Genomic DNA, 20,075 nt, shown 5'->3' on the forward strand with positions numbered 1-20,075 from the left:
CCTTGGGGCTGGGGAGAGACTGAGTACATTTTCTATTTTATATAGACTAACGTGTATAGATGAATGACAAAAGTTATAATAGCATAACGAGTAAATATTATTTCACATGTTGTTTTTAGTGTTATGTGCCATTGAGTCCACTATGGCTCATAGCAACCCTATCAACAATAGCTCTGAACCCTGCACTATCATGAGCCAATCTTACCATTTTTGTTACTCCTCCCCCCCATTTCCATAGGTACTATGTTAGTCTGTCTCATCCAGGGTTTTCCACTCCTGTGATGACCCTCTACCTTTCCAAGCATGATGTCCTTCTTCAACGACTGGTCCCTCCTGGCAACATGCTCAAACTATATGAGATAGAGTTTCAAAATACTTGCCTCCGAGAAGCAACCTGGTTTCACCCCCTCTAGGGCAGATTTATTTGTTCTTTTAGCAATGTATGGTACATACATTCAATACATTAACTCCAGCACCACAACTCAAAATATTGATTATTTTTCTGTCATTCTTAGTCATTGTCCAGCTAGTGAAAAGACCATTCCTGGATCAGGTGCACCTTAATCTTTAGACTGATATCACTGAACTTTCCCACGCTGCTGAGGTCCTTAACAGGTTCTTAATATTTTTCTTTTGGTTTCCTGACTGCTGGAGTGTTGACTGTGTATCTAAGCAAAATGAAAGTGTTAACCTCAGTCTCTTCCGTCTATCATAATGCTGCCAGTTGGCCAAGTGGTGAGAAATCTTTGTTTTCTTCATGTTGAGATGCAATACATATTGATGACTGCACTTCTTGACCTTCTGCAGCAAACACTTCAAGTCTTCCTCAGTTTGGGTGAACAAGATTGTATCATCTTTATAATGCAGATTGTTGATGAGTCTTCCTCCATTCCTGATGCCACATTCTTCTTTATGATCTTATTTATGATTGTCCTAGATGATCTGTTCCGCATATAGACTGAAAATATTTGGAGACAGGATGTATCCCTGAGGTGCTGTTGAATCATGTAGTGAGTGTTGTCTTACTCTTTTCATATGACAACTTCTGATCTAGGTATATGTTTCACACGATCACGATCATATGTTCTGGAATTCCCATTCTTCTCAAGGTTCACCGCAATTTGTTGTGATCCACACAGTCAAAAGCCTTTATATAGTCAATGAAACACAAATAGACATCCTTCTGGTATTCTCTGCTTTTAGCCAAGATTCACCTGAGATTGCCAATGATATCCATAGTGCTATAGCCTCTGATAAACTCAGCCTGTACTTCTGGCAGTTCTTTGTCAATATATGTACGGTTCTAGTAGTTTTTGGATTATCATCAGCAAGATTTTGCTTGCATGTGATATTAATGATATTATTCAATACTTTCTGTACTCTGAAGGATCACCTATTGAAGGAACAGTAAAAAAATAGATCCCCTTTTTTTGAATGGCCAGGTATTTTTTCTCCAGATATCTTGACACAACCTGGTGAGTACATCCAGGACTGTATCTGTTTGTTCAAATATGTCAGTCAATGTTCCATCAATTCCTGGAGACTTCTATTTTCCCAATTCTTTCAGAACAGTTTGAACTTCCTCCTTTATTACCATTGCTTCTTGATCATAAGCTACTTCCTGGATTTTTTTTTTCTGTGCTAGCCAATTCTTTTTAGTACAGGGACTTTGTGTATTCATTCCATCTTCTTTTGATGCTTCCTGGATTATTCATCTTCTGCCCATAACATCTTGAAGAATTGCAACTCAAAGCTTGAATTTGTTTTTCCATATCTTCAGCTTAAGAAATGCCAAATTATTTTACTGCTTTTGATTTTCTGACATTTGCTCCTTGCACATTTAAATATAACACTTAACTTTGTTTTCCCAAGCTGTCCTTTGAAATCTTCTGTTCAACTATTTAATTTCATGATTTCTTTACTTTGTTTTGGCTTCTCTGTGTTTTAGAGCAATACTCAGTATCTATTCTGATGTCTATCTAGGTCTTTTCTTCTTCCATCTTTGTAATGACCCTTTGCATTCTTTATGGATGATATTCTTGATATCATCCACAGCTCATCTGATCTTCATTCATTAGTATTCAAGGCCTCAAACCTGTTCTCAAGACAGCTTTTAAATTCAGGTAGGATAGACTCAAGGTCGTATCTTGTGTCTTGTGGTTTGTATTGATTTTTTTTAGTTACAATTTGAACTTGCACAAGAGTAGTTGATGGTTCATTCCAAAGTCAACACATGGCCTAGTTCACAGCCAATACTGAGCTTTTCAAAGGATTCTTTCCACACATATTCAATTTTATTTTATTTTTTTATTATTTTTTGGGTGTGTACCATCAAATCGAATCTGACTAGTACAAGAGGAGATTGTTCCTCCTTCTCCAGGAGAGCATCTGGTGGATTCGAACCACACACCTTTGGGATTTCAGTGCAGCTTCTTGCCATTAGGCTGCCAGAGCTCCCTCAATTTTATTTTTAAAAGAGAATAGATCTAGATTAGGAATTCTCTTCTCCTTTTATCACTAACTTGTACTATGTGCCTGGTTATTTAACTTCACAAAGCCTCCGTTTTTATTTTTGCGACCCGAAATGCAAAATAAGAGCCAACTAGAGACTCACCAAGTTTAGTGATTTCTTTACCACATTAATGGGAGCTTGGATGGCCTAGCCTATTGGAAGTTGCACTGCAACCCAAAGCCACACCTCCTTGGCAGTTTGAATCTACCAGCTGCTCCTCAGGAGAAAGATGGGATATCTTCTATGTGATGGAATGTTGCTGGAGGGAGTCAGTCCCAATCTTACAGCAACGAGTTTAAGTTTATCCTTTACATTGTTTGCATTATTTTGATTGATTTCTTTATCCATCATAGGCTTGGCCCCCAGGAAACTCAGTTTTCCCAGACTTCACCAACCCATTAACAACAGAATGGTGGATCCAGCTGTGCACTGATTTTAAGAAGATCATTGATTATGACGGGATATGGATTGTAAGTCTAAATTTATGTTACGGAAATTTTTCTTTGACATCATAAAAGGACATGATCATCCACTACTTGCATCCTCCCACATCCTCCAGTTTAGAAATCTGTAGAAAGTGTAAAATCTTCTTCCTTGTCTTCTTCCCATTCTCTATGTTAACTTTTCTGAGGCACCACAGAAGGGAAGAACAATTTTTGCCCACAAAGCAGCATCTGTGTCTGCCAACTGGACCACTGCCTCATCTTATGTGAACAAGGCTTTTTGTGGAGGGATCACTGCTTATACTCAGTGTGTGCAAGACACTGGGGAGGCAATAGTTGCTGTGAAAGGTGGATAAATAAGCTGTTGTATGGTCATAAGAGGACAAGCACTGAGAATAGTGGGAATACAGATCCAGGGCAATGAACTTAGATCTAACAGAATGGGAAATTGAGTGATGAAGTGGTTTGGATAATATAGATTGACATGGGTAAAGAGTACAGAAAGGAAAGATCTGAGAGAAGAATTTCCCTAGTTCTATTGAGGCAGTAGTTTGTTGTGTGCCTAACAGGTACTCTTCTAGAAAAATAACTTGCAAACCGAATCAGTCAGGATGTGGGCTGAAAATTGTGTGAAGATCAGAGAATGTGTGCCGTGCAACAGTAGAGTGCTTCTCTTCTTGGCACTCCCCTCTCAACATTCAGCATAGTTAGCTGTTAATAGCCTTTGATTGGTTTTCTTCTCATTCCCAAATGCCCAAATTCTGTTGTTGTTAGGTGCTGTTGAGGTCAGTACAACTCAAAGTGATTCTGTGATCAAAAGAAATGAACCCTGTTCTACCCTGAGCCATCCTCACTTCCTGACACACAAGACTATTTTAGCAGTCATCGCATCAATCCACCTGGTCAAGGGTATTCCTCTTCTTCTCCATTCCTCCACTCTTCCCAGCATCATGTCCTTCTCCAAGGAATAGCACCTTCTAGGAACATGTCCAAAGTATGTGAGGCAAAGCCTCATCATTCTTGCCTCCAAAAAGCACTCTGGCTGCACCTTCTCCAAGACATATGTATTTGTTTTCTTGTTCATGGGATGTTCAGTTCTCTTTTCCAACACCACAGCTAAAAGAACTCAATTCTTTTTCTATCATTCTTATTCATTGTCCAGCTCTCAGATGCATAGCAAGCAATCAGATTGTGACCTGCATCAGACGCACCTTAATCTTCAAACTGACATTATTATTCCTCAATAATTTTCAGAAGTCCGTAACTGCAAATATTCCCAGTGCAATGCATGTCCTTATTTCCTGACTGTTGCAACCAAGGGTGCTAATTGTAGATTCAAGCAAGACGAAGCTGTTGACAGTTTCAGTTTCTTCTCCATCCATCATGACATTGCATATCAGTTCAATGGTAATGTCAAATTCTTTTTTCATTACATTATTAGTAATAAAAAGCATTGACGTTTATTGAGAGATAGAGACATCCCAGATGAAGGAAACACCTATTGTTACAGAATGAAACAGCAATTTCTCCAAGCCAAGGAAAAGGACACCTTCTTATATTATTCTAGGGAAAATTAAAGGTTACAAAATTGATAGCTGATTGATAGACTATCAAAGCTGTCTACAAATGAGAGCATATCACTGATAGGTTCATAATAAATGAGATTATATCACTGGTCATACCATTTAGTTTATTACAGTGTTTTCCAAAGACAGTGATAAGACTCACCTTTATTTTAATAGCACTCTGGTGGCCTTGTGGGTAGGAAGTTTTCCTGCTAACAAACAGTTCAAATCCACCAATTGTTCCATGATAGAAAGATGTGCAGTCTCCCCTCATGTAATTTACAGCCTCTAAAAAACCACTGAAAGATCAGTTATGTGTCAATTCAGAGTTGTCTGCAATGAGTAATTGACAAAATTATGTTCTCAGTTGTGCCTGTTCACATGTTCAAATTCAATTAGCCCACCTACATCTTGTTTCCATGACTTCTACATGAAATCTTCACTAACTTTCTAACATAAATAATCCTTTCTTTATCTTATTTTCAAAACTAAAAAACAAACAACAATTTATTGAGTACCTTCTCTGTGCCAGGAAGCTTTGGGGATACACTAAAAAAAAAAAAAAAAGATCCTTTAAGGATCTGAGCATCTAGAGGGAAATATAAAGAATGCAAATTTTTAATTGATCCCCGGTCTTAATTACTGGTAAGGAGAAAAAATAAGCTGAATAGATGAGAATTAAGAAAGAAAAACAACTAAGGAGAGGGCAATCTCCTCCTGTACCAGTCAGATCTGATTTGACGGTACACATAAAAATAATACAATAAAAATTAAAAAAAAAAGAAAGAAAAACAACTAAATCTACCTCTATTTTATAGCCACCCTGTTAAAGAGAAAACAGTTGTCCCATAGGGTTCCCAGGTCTATAGAGCTCCGTGGAAAGACGGCCTCATCTTTCTTCTGAGGAGGAGCTGCTGAGTTTGAATCCTCTCCCTTTTGTTTAACAGTTAAATGCTTTAAACACTTTATAAGCAGAGTTCCTTTGGAAGTGAGAAATTTTAAGTTGTTGTTGTTATTGTTATGTGCCATCAACTTATCTGTGACTCCTAGCAACCCTATGTACAACAGCCCTAAACCCTGCTCTATCCCTTGCCAATATTAGTGTCTCTGACACTACCTACCCCCATTACCCCAGGCACTGAATCAGTCCATCTCATTGATGGGTCTTCCTCTCCTGCGCTGTCCCTCCACCCTCTCAAGCATGACGTCCCTCTCCAAGGATTGATCCCACCTTGAAATAAGCTCAGAGTTTAAATAGACTAGTCACTTAAGAAGATCATTGCTAATGAAAGTCAGAGATTGAGCCCTGAGCATATCTAGGCTAAAAGCCTCCAGACTACAAGCAGCAATTACATAACTCCTCCAAGCAGAAATACACCCGATAGTTTCCAGGAACAACATGGAAGTTAGTATACTAGAGAAGAGTGATGGACAGTGGGCAGCAATAGTAGAAGAAAAGTAAAAATTATATTAAAGCAACATAAAAAAAGCATCTGTTACTTCTGCTTGGTATGAGATGAAGAAGTATGGAGAATTTTAAGCAAAGATTTTTAAAGGATCATTCTGGTTGCTCTGTCGAGAATATGCTATCAGAACATCAAAAGACGTATGAAAGCAGAGGTGAATTCAGGTGATAAGAAGCCTTATACATTTGAAGTGAATCTTTCTAGGAAAAAAATGAATAGAAAATTAAATATTCAAGTGTGATGGGTTCATGCAAAAGAAGGAGGGTAGCAAATTTAAATTTCTTTAGCTTATAGATAAGTGTCCTTTCGGGGTCCTTTGGTCCTTTGTCCTGTGGGACAAAGCAGACCACTTAGTTGGAAACAATCATAACAATTCAAGCAAGAGACATTGATAGTGTTACCTAGGATAGTGACAATGGAGTGAATGAGATCTGATCAGATTCTGCATTCATTTGAAGATAGAGCTAGTAGGATTGGGTGCTGAATTAGAGATGAGCTACAAGTGAAAGAAATGAAGAATGAGTCACTGAAAGAAAAATGGAATTGATATTTATTGAAATGGATGACATCTATTCCTAACCTGTAATATTTTCTTATTGTGAAACTCTTGACAATTTGCTGTTAACGTACTCTTTGAGGTCAGGGACACCATCTTAGTCCTTGCTAAGCTCTGAGTTTGCTATCTCACACAACTAGATAAAAAAAAAAAACTCACAAAAAATCAAACACATGCTTGTTGTTGTTCTTTTTCCACAATGATAAGTAAAAAACTATGCCTGGGGGAGGGTTTGTAAAACAATGAAAGAGTCTTTTCTTTTACTTTTCCATAATTTTTGACTCATGTACTTATAACTTAGTCAAATTTGTGTCTTCTAGGTTGCAACACCCCCATGATACATCTTCAAGGATATGAACATGTACAGCCAAGCACAATCAATAAGAGTGCATCTAAATTCCAAAATCAATCTCCATAATAGTCTATGTGTTTCCTACTGCCAAAGGGGCCCTTTAGAGTAGTGAGAGAAGATCTTCACCCTGAAACCCACAGCGTCCCTTTTCAGCAGGAAGTAGCTAAGAGAATACGCCATCCCCTTTTCCTTATGACTCAGGGTGAAGTCTCTCTCAGGGAGGAGTGATAGGGAATGGCAAAGGACACACTGACAAAGAAGATTAATCAGAACTGGCTTTGACAAGCACTGTGGCATTTGGACAAGAACAAACTGGGAGGAGGGTAGAGAGAATAGTGCAACAATGAATGAATGGAAACCCAAAATCTCTGTAAATGTTTATGAAAATTAATAAAATATAGAAAAAAAATTATCTCTTTTCTCTTTAAGGATATGAATGAACCAACCAATTTTGGAACAGGACAGAAGCAAGGATGTGCACTGAATAATCTGAATAACCCACCATATGTGCCTGGTAAGTACATGAAATCGCCAAAGGATTTTGTAGCTTTTCTTTTTAAAATTTTATTGGTTTGCAGAAAGTCGTTCATAAATATTTTGATTCATTCATGTACACTGTATTTTATGCAATAATTCATGCACATTGTATTTCATTCATATCAATGTATTTTATACAATCATTCACATTATAGGTGTAGGGAGAGTCTCTTTAAGGCCGTCAGTTTGATTTAGGAAAGTATCTTCCTTTCATAAGTCTCATCAATATTGTAATCATTCCAAAACATGTATTTATCTCTATTCTGCTATGTTGATGGTGAGATCTGTGGGATGTTTGTGACGTTTGCTCTCATTTTTCCTGAAAGGAAACAGAGAGCTAGTCTTGCTTGTGTGGTGGTACAAGTAACTCTCAGATGACTCTTTGGCTATAAATAAAGTAAAATGTAACAACTCATTGCCTAAAGGCAGAACCAACTCAGAGCTGACCCTCCAGCTAATTTTCAGAAGCTGTAAATCACACAGGAAGAGATTGTTCATCTTTTTCTCTCTAGGTAGCTGGTAGATTCAACCTGCCTGTTGTTGGGTTGGCAGCTCCATGTCTGCTAAGCCACCAGAACTCTCTAAGGACTATTTAATTTTTCTCTTCCACAGTTTTTTCCTGTTTTGTAACTAATTAGTTATCGTTTTTAACAAGTATCACAAGATTAGAAAGTTGTGGAGATTCATTTAAGTAGTGAGATTTTTGCAGTCAGGCTAAAACAGACAGATCCTTGGCTGCAGTCCTCGCGTTTGAGTGATTCTTGCTTTTCATTTGCAGTCATGGCTATTTGCTTGGGCAGTGATTTAGGGTCCATGAAATAATAATAAAAGTGAAAAAGATCAGGTTGAAATAACCAAAGTCATTTCTAAGATCTGGTAAAACAAACTATCTTACTACATTTTTCTTGAGTCCTCAAGATACTAACCTTCCTCCACGTGTTACCAGCTACACACACAAAAAGAAATGATATGCAGGAGTTACACTTCTTTCATTAACTTATGAATTAGCTAAATAAAAATCCTTAAGAAGGCAGTAAAATACATCAATTTGGAGAGGAGAGATCTGAGTTTGAGATTAAAAATTGGGAGTTCTATGTTTAAAATAATATTTAAATCCACATGGATAGATGACTCAATGTAGAGAATAATAACATTTTACATTATAAAATTGACAAATGGAGGCAGACTCAAAGAGTAGAATTGCATACAACATTAAGATCAAAGAAAAATAGAGTAATATTAATTATTACTCTATTATAGTATATATTATAATTAATAGTAAATATTAATATATATAATTAATTATATATTACAACATACAATAATCTATAATAATTATATATAAATATATAATATTAATATTCCACGGAAATAGGACCCCTCTATTTCACGAATCCTTAGAGAAGGACTTCCTGCTAGGAAGGGTGGAGGGACAGCACAAGAGAGTAAGACCCAGATAAGATGGATTGATACAATAACTGGGGCAGTGGGGATAGATATGTCAGAATTAGTGACACTAGCTCGGGACAGGGAAGGCTTCAGAGCTGCTGTGGCACATAACAACAACAATTCCACTAATGAGAATATAGCCTGAGAAAATTAGAACAGAGACACAAATGGAGATTTGTACACCAATGTTCATAGCAATGTTATCAACCTTCCCAAGAACATGGAAACAGCCCAAATGTCCAATTTCAATCAAGAAAATTTGAGATCTAGTGATACAGTCACATAATGAAATACTACTATGCAGTGCTCAGGAACAATGATTTCAAAAATTACTACATAACTTGGGAGGGACTGGATAGCATTATATTGAGTGAACTAACTCAGTCTCTTAAGGACAAATACTGCATAATACCATTATTGTAGAAATAGAAAGATAAGTAGCAAAACATGCATGAAGATCCAAAGGGTGGAGGATGGTGGAAGCAGAGAGATGAGGATGGGCATGGAGGAAATCATAGGGTCACGCAAGTTGGTGGATGGAAAGAGTAGAGGGAATGAGAAAGATCCACAAGGGATCTGGAAAGACAGTGGGTATACTTCAGGGGTGATTAATTTTATAAAAAATCGTAAGTGAGAATGATTATAGTAAACACAATGTGAATGAAGTATTATGTAAAACAACATATATAAACATTGTAAGCAAATCAATATAAAATAAAAAATATTTTTTAAAATCCATGGAAAGTAGCTGGATGGGTAGGGGAAGAGGTAAAAATTAATGATACATTTTTATCTTGCTTTAAGAAAGATGCTATTGTCAATTCTGTCAGATGCTGTCAAAAACATAAAATAAGATGATTACTGAATAGCCCTAATTTTGTTCAACATTATGGAGATCAGAAATGTTGACAAGATCAGTTTCAATAGAACAGTGGATATCAATATAAAACTTAAGTTCGTTAAGGACTGAAGTAGTGATGGAGAAATTGAGATAGAGATGCAAGCAGATCTTTGACAGGAATTTTAGCTCAGAAGAGGAGTAGGGGATGACATTGTAGCTGAAAAATATAAATAAAGAAAGACATTGTTGTATTGGTTTTATTTTTAAGAAATAAGTGATACTAGAATGTGCTTACTTGCTGTTAAAAGAACCAGTAGAGTTAGATGATGCCAAAGAAGTATTTAATCTAAGGCCTTGACACTAATGTGAAGAAAGGGTTAGATTGTAGAGGGACCAAGCTTTAAAAGTATCAAAACACTTCTTGTTACTAGAGAAAGAAGAAACTGATTACAGATGCACACAGATTTATGGGTTTGTGCCATTAGAAAAAGTTCTGTTTCAATGATTGGTTCACTAGCAGAAGTGATAAGGGAAATGAGATTAAATTTGAGGAGTAGGAAATTTAGAGAGAGGTGCTGTAACCCTATCACTGAGTTGGTAAAGTCAATTTATGAAAGAAGCACACTGGGCTTCTCAGTATGTGTTGAGAGTTCAATTGTGTGTATTGTTGAAGCAAAGGGGGGTAAAAAGAAAAGGACATTTGAGTTTTTAGAGATGAGAATGTCAGTATACTGTTTTCTAAACTACATATGCTAAAAGATGAGATGGTCAATTGAATCATCACAATAGCTCAAGCCATAAGACATTGTGTCTCATAGTGCATGGAGATACTGAAGCATATTCCAAGGAGAGCCACTCACTGCTGGAGAGGCAACATTACAGGTGCACCAAGCCTGGTGTCACATGAACTCCAAATCTTAATAAAATCACTCTACAGGTTTGTGAACTCAAGCAGGTGTTTGTTTTGACTGCAAAATGAGAATATGAATAGAATTATCAAATGTAAGTTAAAGATCCATAATATTATATGTAACACAGATGAATGATGTAAAGTAGGTATGGAGAGCAACTGTTAAATTTATTGTGGTCAATTTGGATGAATTATAATTTAATTTCAAATGCTATACCAATAATTTTAAATAAGCAATTACTTACAGGACTACTGTTAAGTCAGTTTGTATCATCTTCATTTTTCACAAGTGTTGGTGTTATTATGCGCTGTTGAGTTGGATATGACTCATAGTGACCCTATGAATGACAGATCTAAATCCTGTCTTATCCTAAGCCATCCTCATCATTCCTAGACATTTGTGTCCATTGTCACAGATGTTGTATTAATCCATCTTGCTGAAGATCTTCATCTCTTTCACTGACCTCCGCCCATCCAAGTATGATGTCCCTTACTGGTGAATAATCTCTTCTAACATGTCCAGGGAGCTCTGATGGCCTAGTGGTAAGGAATTGAACTGCTAATCCAAAGGCACATGGCTCACATCCACCACCTGCTCTGTGGAGAAAAGATAGACTGTCTCTTCATGTACAATTTACTGACCCTGAAAACCTGCTGGAGAGTCGGCTGTGGGTTGGTTCCAACTTGACAGTAAACAACAACAGCAAAATGTTAAAAATATATAAGCAGAGTGTTGTTATCCTTGCCTTCTAGGAGATTTGGTTGCACTTTGCTCAAGCCATATCTTTGTTCTTTTGTCACTCTATGCTATATTCAGCACTCTTCTGCAACACCACAATTTGAATGCGTCAATTCTTCTGTTGGCATTCTTTTTTATTGTCCAGCTCACATATGTATAGTAGGTGATTGGAAAGACTGTGGCTTGAATCACACACATATTAGTCTTTAAGCTGATATAATTGTTCTTCAGAATTTTGGAGAGATCCCTTGACAGCCAACTTTCCCAATGCTATACGTCTCTTGATCTCCTGACTTTGTGGGTACCAAGTGATCTGAAGATGGATCCAAACAAGATGAAATCACAATCTATTCCCATCTATTATCATGTTGCCTGTTGGCCCAATGGTGAAGATTTCTGTTTTCTTAATGTTGAGATGTAATTCATATTGAAGACTTAAACCCTTGATCCTCTGCAGCAAGCAAATCAACTGTTCATGGGTATAAAACTAGAATTGGCAAATAAGAGTTCTCACTTCATCCTAACTAGTATAATTTTTCAGAAGCCATGGCCCAATTCTTAGCCACCTTATTCCTATTTTATATTCTTTTAAAACATAATTTACACTTTATTTTTGTTGACAATGTACACAGCAGAATATAACTAATTCAACTGTTTCTGCATGTACAATTTGAAATGTAATTGCATTCTTTGAGTTATGCAACAGTTTTGATCTTTCTTTTCTCAGTTGTTCTTCCTTCATTAGCACAAAGCCCTTGCTCCCTAAATTTTTTATCTATTTAAGCTACTATTGTTAAGCTAGTTTCTTATACTGTTGTTGTTTAGAGCCATTATTTTGGTCAGAGCAATGTTGTGTACATCAGAATGACACACTGCCTGGTCCTGCACCATCTTCATAATTGTTGCTACATTTGAGACCATGGTTAAAGTCATTGCTCAATTTTTGTTGAGAACATTCCTCTTTTTTGCTTATCTAATGTTCCAACAATGATGTACGTCTCCAGGGACTGATTCCTCCCGATAACAAGTTTAAAGTACGGGAGAGAAAGTTGACCCATACTTCTTACCAAGATAGTTTTATCTGTTTGTTCCAAAATTCATGGTATATTCAACATTCTTCATTAATACCTTAATTCAAAGTCATCAATTCTCTTTATTTTTGTTTTCTTTATCTGTTGTCCAAATACTAAATGCATATGAAATATCTGAAAATATCATGGCTTGATTTAGATTACCCTAGACTTCAAAGTGACATCTTTTTCTCTCTTAACATTTTAAAGAGATGCTTTGCAGTATATTTGCCCAATTCAACGCATCATTTGCTTTCTTGACTGCTGTTTCCATGGATTTTGATTGTGAATTCAAGCAAGATAATATTATTGTGCATTTTAATATTTTCTTTGTTTATCATGATGCTGTTTATTGGTCCAGGTGTGAGAATTTTTATTGTTTTATGTTGAGATGGATTGATACAGTAACTCGGTCAATAGGGGTTGGTGTGTTGGAATTGGTGAGTCTGGCTCAGGACAGCAAAGTGTTCAGAGCTGCTGAATATAGTAGGGTCACTATACATCACAGGCAATTCAACAGCACATAACAACAAAAACATGTTCTATTGGTTGGTTTTTAGTTAAGCCTCTTGTTTAGAGTCAGTAAGACCTTGAAGAGGGCCTTTGTATCTAAAAGTCGGTTTTTATTATATTTTGGAGAAACGTTCTTCTACATGGTAGAGCACTCTTCTGTCAATATGCTGTGCTGAGGTAATCTGGGGTTGCTGTGATGCTGCACCTTGTACCATTGGGGTGTCAAATGCCGTAATGGTTACCCATAGTAGACAGTATTTGGTGGAGCTCCCAATTTAAGACCGGTTTGGATTCAGGAGTGTCATCCACTTCTTAAACAACATACCTCTGGAAACTCTATGAACTTTGATAAATGATGATAGATATAGAAAGACTTCAGGCCTTTTGTTCATAGTGCTGCTATGAGTCATGCTCGATTAGATGGCAATCAACAACAATAACAACAACATTGTTTCCTGGGGTCTTACATTTTTTCATTGCCTTCAGTTCAGCCTGAACTCATGCCTTCATTACCATTTGCTCTTAAACATATGGTACTTCCTGAACTATTTCACTGCTGACCAATTTTTTTGGGGGGACAGTGACTCAGTATATTACCTCCATCTTCTGTTGATGCTTCCTGTATAATTAAAAATTTTACCATAGCATTTTTTAGTATTTCAATTTGAAGCTTGAATTTGTTTTTAAAGTCTTTTCAGTTCTATCTGTTTGAGAAATGCCAAACAAATTCTTGTCTTTATTTCTCTGACTCCAGCTCTTTTGCACTTTCCATTATATTTTGCTTTGTGTACTTGAGTTGCCCTTTGAAATCTTCTGTTCATCTCTTTCACTTCTACATTTTTCCCCTTTGTTATGGCTTCTCAATGCTCTCATGCTATTTTTAGAGTTTTGTAAAAAGGGCAAGAGTGGTATGGGAACAGTCATATCTCCCCTCCACAAGGAGGAATATCCCCATCAATAATATCTATAACACAAAACCAATTCTCATGAGATTAAACATGTCCATCATGCTTCTTCACCTCTTTCTATTCATCCCAACACCAATCGTACTGTTCTATCATATTTAAAATATGTTGTGATAGCTCACAGACCACACAGAATCATATTAGGGAAACCAAAAACTTACAATTCAGGTTGTCAGCAAGAAGCAATCACTCAGTCAGGACAGCTTTTGAAATGTGTCTTCAGGCATCTCAGCCTTCAGCCTCATGTCTTTAGACCAACGTTACAAAACTCTTAATCATGCCAATTGTGCACACTTCTCCAAGTCTTTCTATAAACTTGGTCAAAGGCTCTTAGCTCTGGTTCCGTGGGATAGCAATCCCAAGGTCATCTTCGTCTCATGATAGTCTCTGGTTCTGCAGGTGATTACGGCTGCTGCTGCTTTAGGTCTAACTGGTATACGACTCTCTGAACTGAAGAACACACATTTGATGCCTGTCTCTTCTTTCTGGCAGGGAAATTGTCAATATCTGCCATTGAATCTTCCCAATTTAATGTGTCAAGACCAACTAACCCCCTATGGGTAGGCTAGCACATCCTATCCACATATTTCCGCCCATCTACATGACAAAGTCAAAGTCAGTGTCCGGGAAAGCCATTTTAAACAATAAACCTTTAACACCACAAATCCCTTCTGACATCCATATTGGTCTTTCTCCTCTGTCTACGTAATGACTTTTCGCTCTCTTCTTGGGTGGTATCTTTAATGTATGTCATCACACAATTACCTGGTTTTTGATAATTAGTGTCCAATGCCTTACATCTATTTATGAAAAAAATTTTAAATTCAGGAGAATAGACTCAAGATGGTTAATAAAAATTTAAAGAGGGAGGGAAGAAAGCAAGCAAATAACAACTGGCACTTTCTCTGAGTTGGCCAATTTCATAAGAAAACACAATTAGTTATGTACTCATTTTCATGTTCATCGATCTCTTAAATGTGAAATATCAATTCATTATGCATTAATTTGAATATTATTTTATTAGAAGATTAAACATCTTTTATCTTCATCTGTCTTTCTGGTTTTATCGATCTATTCAAGAGAGTTGGATTTTGTCTTGTTTATTTTTCTTTTAAGCTCTTTTTTTAATGGATTTTTCAGTTTCATTCATTAACGATTTCCTCTAACTGATGACTTATCCTTCCGTTTTCTTTTTAGCCTTTTTTATTAAGCATAACATTTTCCTAATTTAAGTATAAATAAATGTATCAGTTCTTATTTTTCTCAATTTGTAACTTAAGAAATACCTTCTTAACATGAAGTGATAAATGTATTTATTATTCATTGCCATCCAGATGAAACTGACTCAGAGCTGACTCATGAGTTGGTTCTGATTTAAAAGCACAAAATATGTTGTGTTGTTGTTGTTATGTGCTGTCGAGTCGCTTGCGACTCATAGCGACCCTATGTACAACAGCCCTAAACTCTGCTCTGTCCTGTGCCAATCGCACTGTCTCTGACACTCCCATCCCAATTATCCCAGTCACTGAATCAATCCACCTCATAAAGGGCCTTCCTCTCCTGCACTGTCCCTCCACCCTCCCAAGCATGATGTCCTTCTCCAAGGATCGGTCTCTCCTCACAACATGTCCAAAGTATGTTAGACGGAGCCTCAGAATCCTTGCCTCCAAGGAACCACCTGGTTTAACCCTTTCCAGGACAAATCTGTTTGTTTTCCTAGCAGTCCATGGTATTCTCAATACTCTTCTCCAGCACCATAGCTCAAAGGCATCAATTCTCCTTCTATCCTCCCTAGTCATTGTCCAACTCTCTGATGCATAGCAAGTGATTGCAAAGACCATGGCCTGTATCAAACGCATCTTAGTCTCCAGAGAGACACCATTGCTCCTCAATACTTTGGAGAGGTCCCTAACAGCAGACTTTCCCATGGCAATGCGCCTTTTAATTTCCTGGCTGCTGGTGCCAAGAGTGTTGACTGTGGAGCCAAGCAAACTAAAGCTGTGTACAATCTCAATCTCTTCACCATCCATCCTGATGCTGCCAATTGGTCCAGTGGTGAGAATCTTTGTCTTCTTGACATTGAGCCTCAATCCATATTGTAGGCTGCAGTCCTTGACACTCTGCAGCAGGCGCTTCAGGTCCTCCTCAGTTTCAGCAAGCAGGGTTGTGTCATCTGCATAACGCAGATTGTTGATAAATCGTCCACCAATCTTGACCCCACATTTCTCCTCATAGAGCCCAGCCTCCTGGATAATCTGTTCTGCATATAGTTTGAAAAGGTATGGAGATAGGATGCATCCCTATCTGTGATATCCCTATTGTGATTTAAAAGCACAAAATATAGACACATAATTTATTTACCCTCTAGAAGGTTTTCAGAGGCTATAAGTCACACAGGAGGAGACTTACCATCTTTCTTCCAGGGAGCCACTGGTGGCTTTGAACTGCCTGAATTTGGGTTCCAAAATTCAGATGTCAATCTTTTAGGTAAAAAGTGTGAATAAACAGTTAATGAATTTCGAGAAAGCTTTTTTCTTGGGAAATTGCTCTGGAGCTGGCAAGAATGGAGAAGGATGTGCTGGAAGGGGGGCATATAGATGAGGAAGAAGAATTGGAGACAGAGGACAGAAGACCACTCTTTCCTTAAAAATAATAGATGGGGAACCAAAAGCAGAGTTGGAAAAATTAATGTTGCAATGGGAGAAAAATAAATCGTTAAAAAGAAAATAAAAAAAAAATCCTGATAAAACCCCAAACTGATAAAGAATAACAAACTCAAGTGGGGAAAGATGGAAGAAAAGATATGGATTTAAGTGAATCCCCAGAGTGGTAAGGAATTGTGTTGGTAATGCAAAGGTATGGATTTTGAATCTACTAGCTATTCTGTGGGAGAATGATGGGCAGTCTCCTCCTTTCCACCAAAGTGTCAGTTGTGGATTGGTTCGGACTAAATGATACACAAAACAACAACAGAAAAGCTACAGGAAAAGGTTGATTGACTCTAGATCAGTTAAAGAACACCACTGAAGAGACAAGAGGGGCATTAGTATCAGAACTAAATAAATCTAAAATTGCTTCTGAGAAACAAAGTGCTTGGACCCCGAGGAAGGAAAATCTGTGTCTGAAACAAGAGTACAGAGCAAAAGAAGGTTAGAGGTCAGGAGAAGCAGAGAGAGGCAATTGTGAGCGGGGAGGAATAGTCTAAAGAAACATCAGAAGAACAGTCTGTGTTGACTCTTGAAGAGTAGAACATGGCAGTGGAGGTAAAAGCAGAGTCTGGAGAACTGACAGTCAAGCCAGTAGAGCTGGATGAGAAGGAGCCAAAGGAAACAAGCCAGGAAAGGCTGTTTTTTAAGAGCAACTTGGAGGACAAGAATTGCTTCTTGCTGAGGAGTCACTAAGAGAGAGAACCAGAAGATGGATCAGAAGTCTGAGAGGCTTGGGAAATAGGCCAAGTTCCCCCAAAATAAGATACAGTCAATGGACTGTTTACTGCAAGATACTAGGTTCTTTAAAAAAAATTTTTTTTACTAGTTTTAAAGAACATTTACAGAGATTTTGGATTTCCATTCATTCCTTGTTACACTTTTTTTTTCTACACCCCTCCCGCCCCCCAGTTCACTCCTTTCTTTGAAAAGAAAAAGATAAACTTCTTTGTTGGTATACAATCCTCCCTCCCCAAATGTACTCCACAATGCAACCTTAATTCTGGATTCCTGTGATGATAATAATACCCTATCATATATCACTTTTAAACTGTTCTCTCCCTCATCTGTTTCTACTCAGTATACATAATCTGTCCAGTTTTTCTCAGTCTTACCACAAACCTGATGTCAGTCCCATTCTACAACAGTGGCACTATGCAGTATTTGTCTTTTTGTGACTGAGATATTTCACTCAGCATAATGTCCTCAAGATACTAGATTCTTATTGAACCATCAATGTCTATAGGAGCCAAATAAAAACAAAAGATGGCTCAGGAATAGAGGCAAAGCAGACCTGATTCTTATTTATTTGGAGACTAAACTGTCCATAGAAGAATCTGAGGGATCTAGAGATTAGGTGGAGACCCAGATATCCCAATATAATACTGAGAAGTGAGAAACTTAAGGTAGACACAACACAGAGAAGAACAAAGGAAAGATAGGAGGAAAATGACAAGGCTTAAGAAATGACTAAAGGTGGGCTGCCAAGAGAACAAACAGGTCTGACCTAAAGGATGTGAAACCAAGCTACTTCTTGGATGCAAGGATTTTGAGACTGTCTCACATACTTTGGGCATGTTGCAAGGAGAGACCAGTCTTTGGAGAAGGACATCATGCTCAGAATGGTAGATGGACAACGTAGGAGAGGAAGACTTTCATGAGATAAACTGACACAGAAACTGGGGTAATTGAGGGTAGATGTGTCAGAGACAGTGAGATTGGCTCAGGATAGAACAAGGTTGAGAGCTATTGTGCATAGTCAACTTGATGCCACATAATAACAACAACATTATGATCCAGTCAATTCTGATTCATCTTGCTGACTTTTCAAAACAATGCAACTATCTTGTACTTGAAGTAATTTTTTCATCAACGTCACCTTCACTTGCTGTATTTACAGCTTTCAAATCTTTGACCAACTTTGAGTTCTTTCATGCACCAAAGACAGATTTTTTTTAACTGAGATTTCAGTGAAAGTTTATAGAGAATTGGATTTCCATTCATTCATTGTTGCACATTTTCACCCCCGTCCCGTTCACTTTTGTCTTTGGGGGGAAAATTATTTCATTGTTATATAGTCCCTCACCCCCTGTCCACTTTATATGCAGCTCTTATTCTGGACTCTTGTCATGCCAAGAATACCTAATCATATATTCCTTTTATGCAGTTCTCTCCCTTGTCTGTTTCAATGTCATGTACATTGTTTATCTCCTTTTGTTAGATTGCCCTCAACCCCCATGTCAGTCCTGTTTTATAACAGTGGCATAATGTAGTACTTGACTTTTCGAGACTGGGATATTTCACTCAGCATAATGTCACCCATTTTGTATACTAATTCATGAGTTCTTTGCTTTTTAGTGCTGCATAATATTCCATTGTGTGAATATACCACAGGTTGTCTATGCATTCGTTTGTTGATGGGCATTTGGACTGTTTCCAACGCTTTACTAATGTGAACAAAGCAGGAATAAACATGGATGTGCATATATCTGCTTGGGTGGTAGTTATGGTTTTTTTAGGATATATTCCCAGTAGTGGAATTGCTGAGTCACATGGTATTTCTATTTCCAACTTTTTGAGGAAATGCCATATTGCCTTCCATAGTGGTTGCATCATTTTACACTCCCACTAACAGTGAATAAGGGTTTCAGTTTCTCCACAACCTCGCCAGCATTTGTTGTATGCTGCTCTGTTGAATTTTGCTAGTCTTACTGGAGTGAGATGATATCTCATAGTTGTTTTGATTTGCATCTCTCTTAGAGCTAGGGATTTTGAACATTTCTTCATGTGTTTGTTGGCCATCTGAATGTCTTCTTTGATGAAGTGTCTGTTCATATACTGTGCCATTTTGCAGTTGGGTTGTTTATCTTGCTGCGGTGCTCAAGCATTCTATAAATTGTAAATATAAGTGCCTTATCTGACATGTCATTACCAAATACTTTTCCCAGTCTGTGTCTTCCCTTCTTACCCTTATGGAGAAGCTTTTGGATGTGCATAGGGATTTGATTCTTAGAAGGTCCCATTCATCTATTTTATTCTCTCCTGGTGTAGGTTTTTCAGGTTGCTTGGAGGACTGTTCATATTGTGGATTATGGCTTCTAGAGTTCTTTCAAGGTTTTCTCTAATGAAGTTTATATTCCTTGGTTTTAGTCCTATGTCCCTAATTTACTGAGTTGGTTTTTCTGTATGGTGTGAAGTGTGGGTCTTGCTTGAGTTTTCTACAGAAGGTTTTTCAATTTTGCCAATACTTATTTGTTTAAAAGGCTGTCGTTTCCCCACTTGACAGATTTCATCTCCTTGTCAAAAGTCGGTTGACCATAGGTGGTGGTTGTTATTTACTGTTGAGTCACCTGTGACTCATCGCGACCCTATGTATAACAACCCTAAACCCTGCTCTATACCTTCCCAATCTTATTGTCTCCAACACATCTCATTACCCCGGTGATGTAATC

The 20,075-nt window shown here is 37.5% G+C and overlaps 1 protein-coding gene across 1 annotated transcript in view; it reads left to right on the forward strand.

Annotated features, from left to right (window-relative positions):
* The window catches only part of LOC102862421 (sucrase-isomaltase, intestinal-like), a 146,647-nt gene that overhangs the window by 98,797 nt on the left and 27,775 nt on the right, over positions 1-20,075 (forward strand). Inside the window, exons 11-12 of the mRNA XM_006888238.1 lie at positions 2,866-2,982; positions 7,324-7,408. Coding sequence (XP_006888300.1) covers positions 2,866-2,982; positions 7,324-7,408 — 202 coding nt within the window. The remainder of the gene's footprint in view (positions 1-2,865; positions 2,983-7,323; positions 7,409-20,075) is intronic.

The sequence above is a fragment of the Elephantulus edwardii genome, unplaced genomic scaffold (assembly GCF_000299155.1).
Source record: "Elephantulus edwardii isolate Elephantulus edwardi_28Jun2011 unplaced genomic scaffold, EleEdw1.0 scaffold00065, whole genome shotgun sequence".
Taxonomy (NCBI): Eukaryota; Metazoa; Chordata; class Mammalia; order Macroscelidea; family Macroscelididae; genus Elephantulus; species Elephantulus edwardii.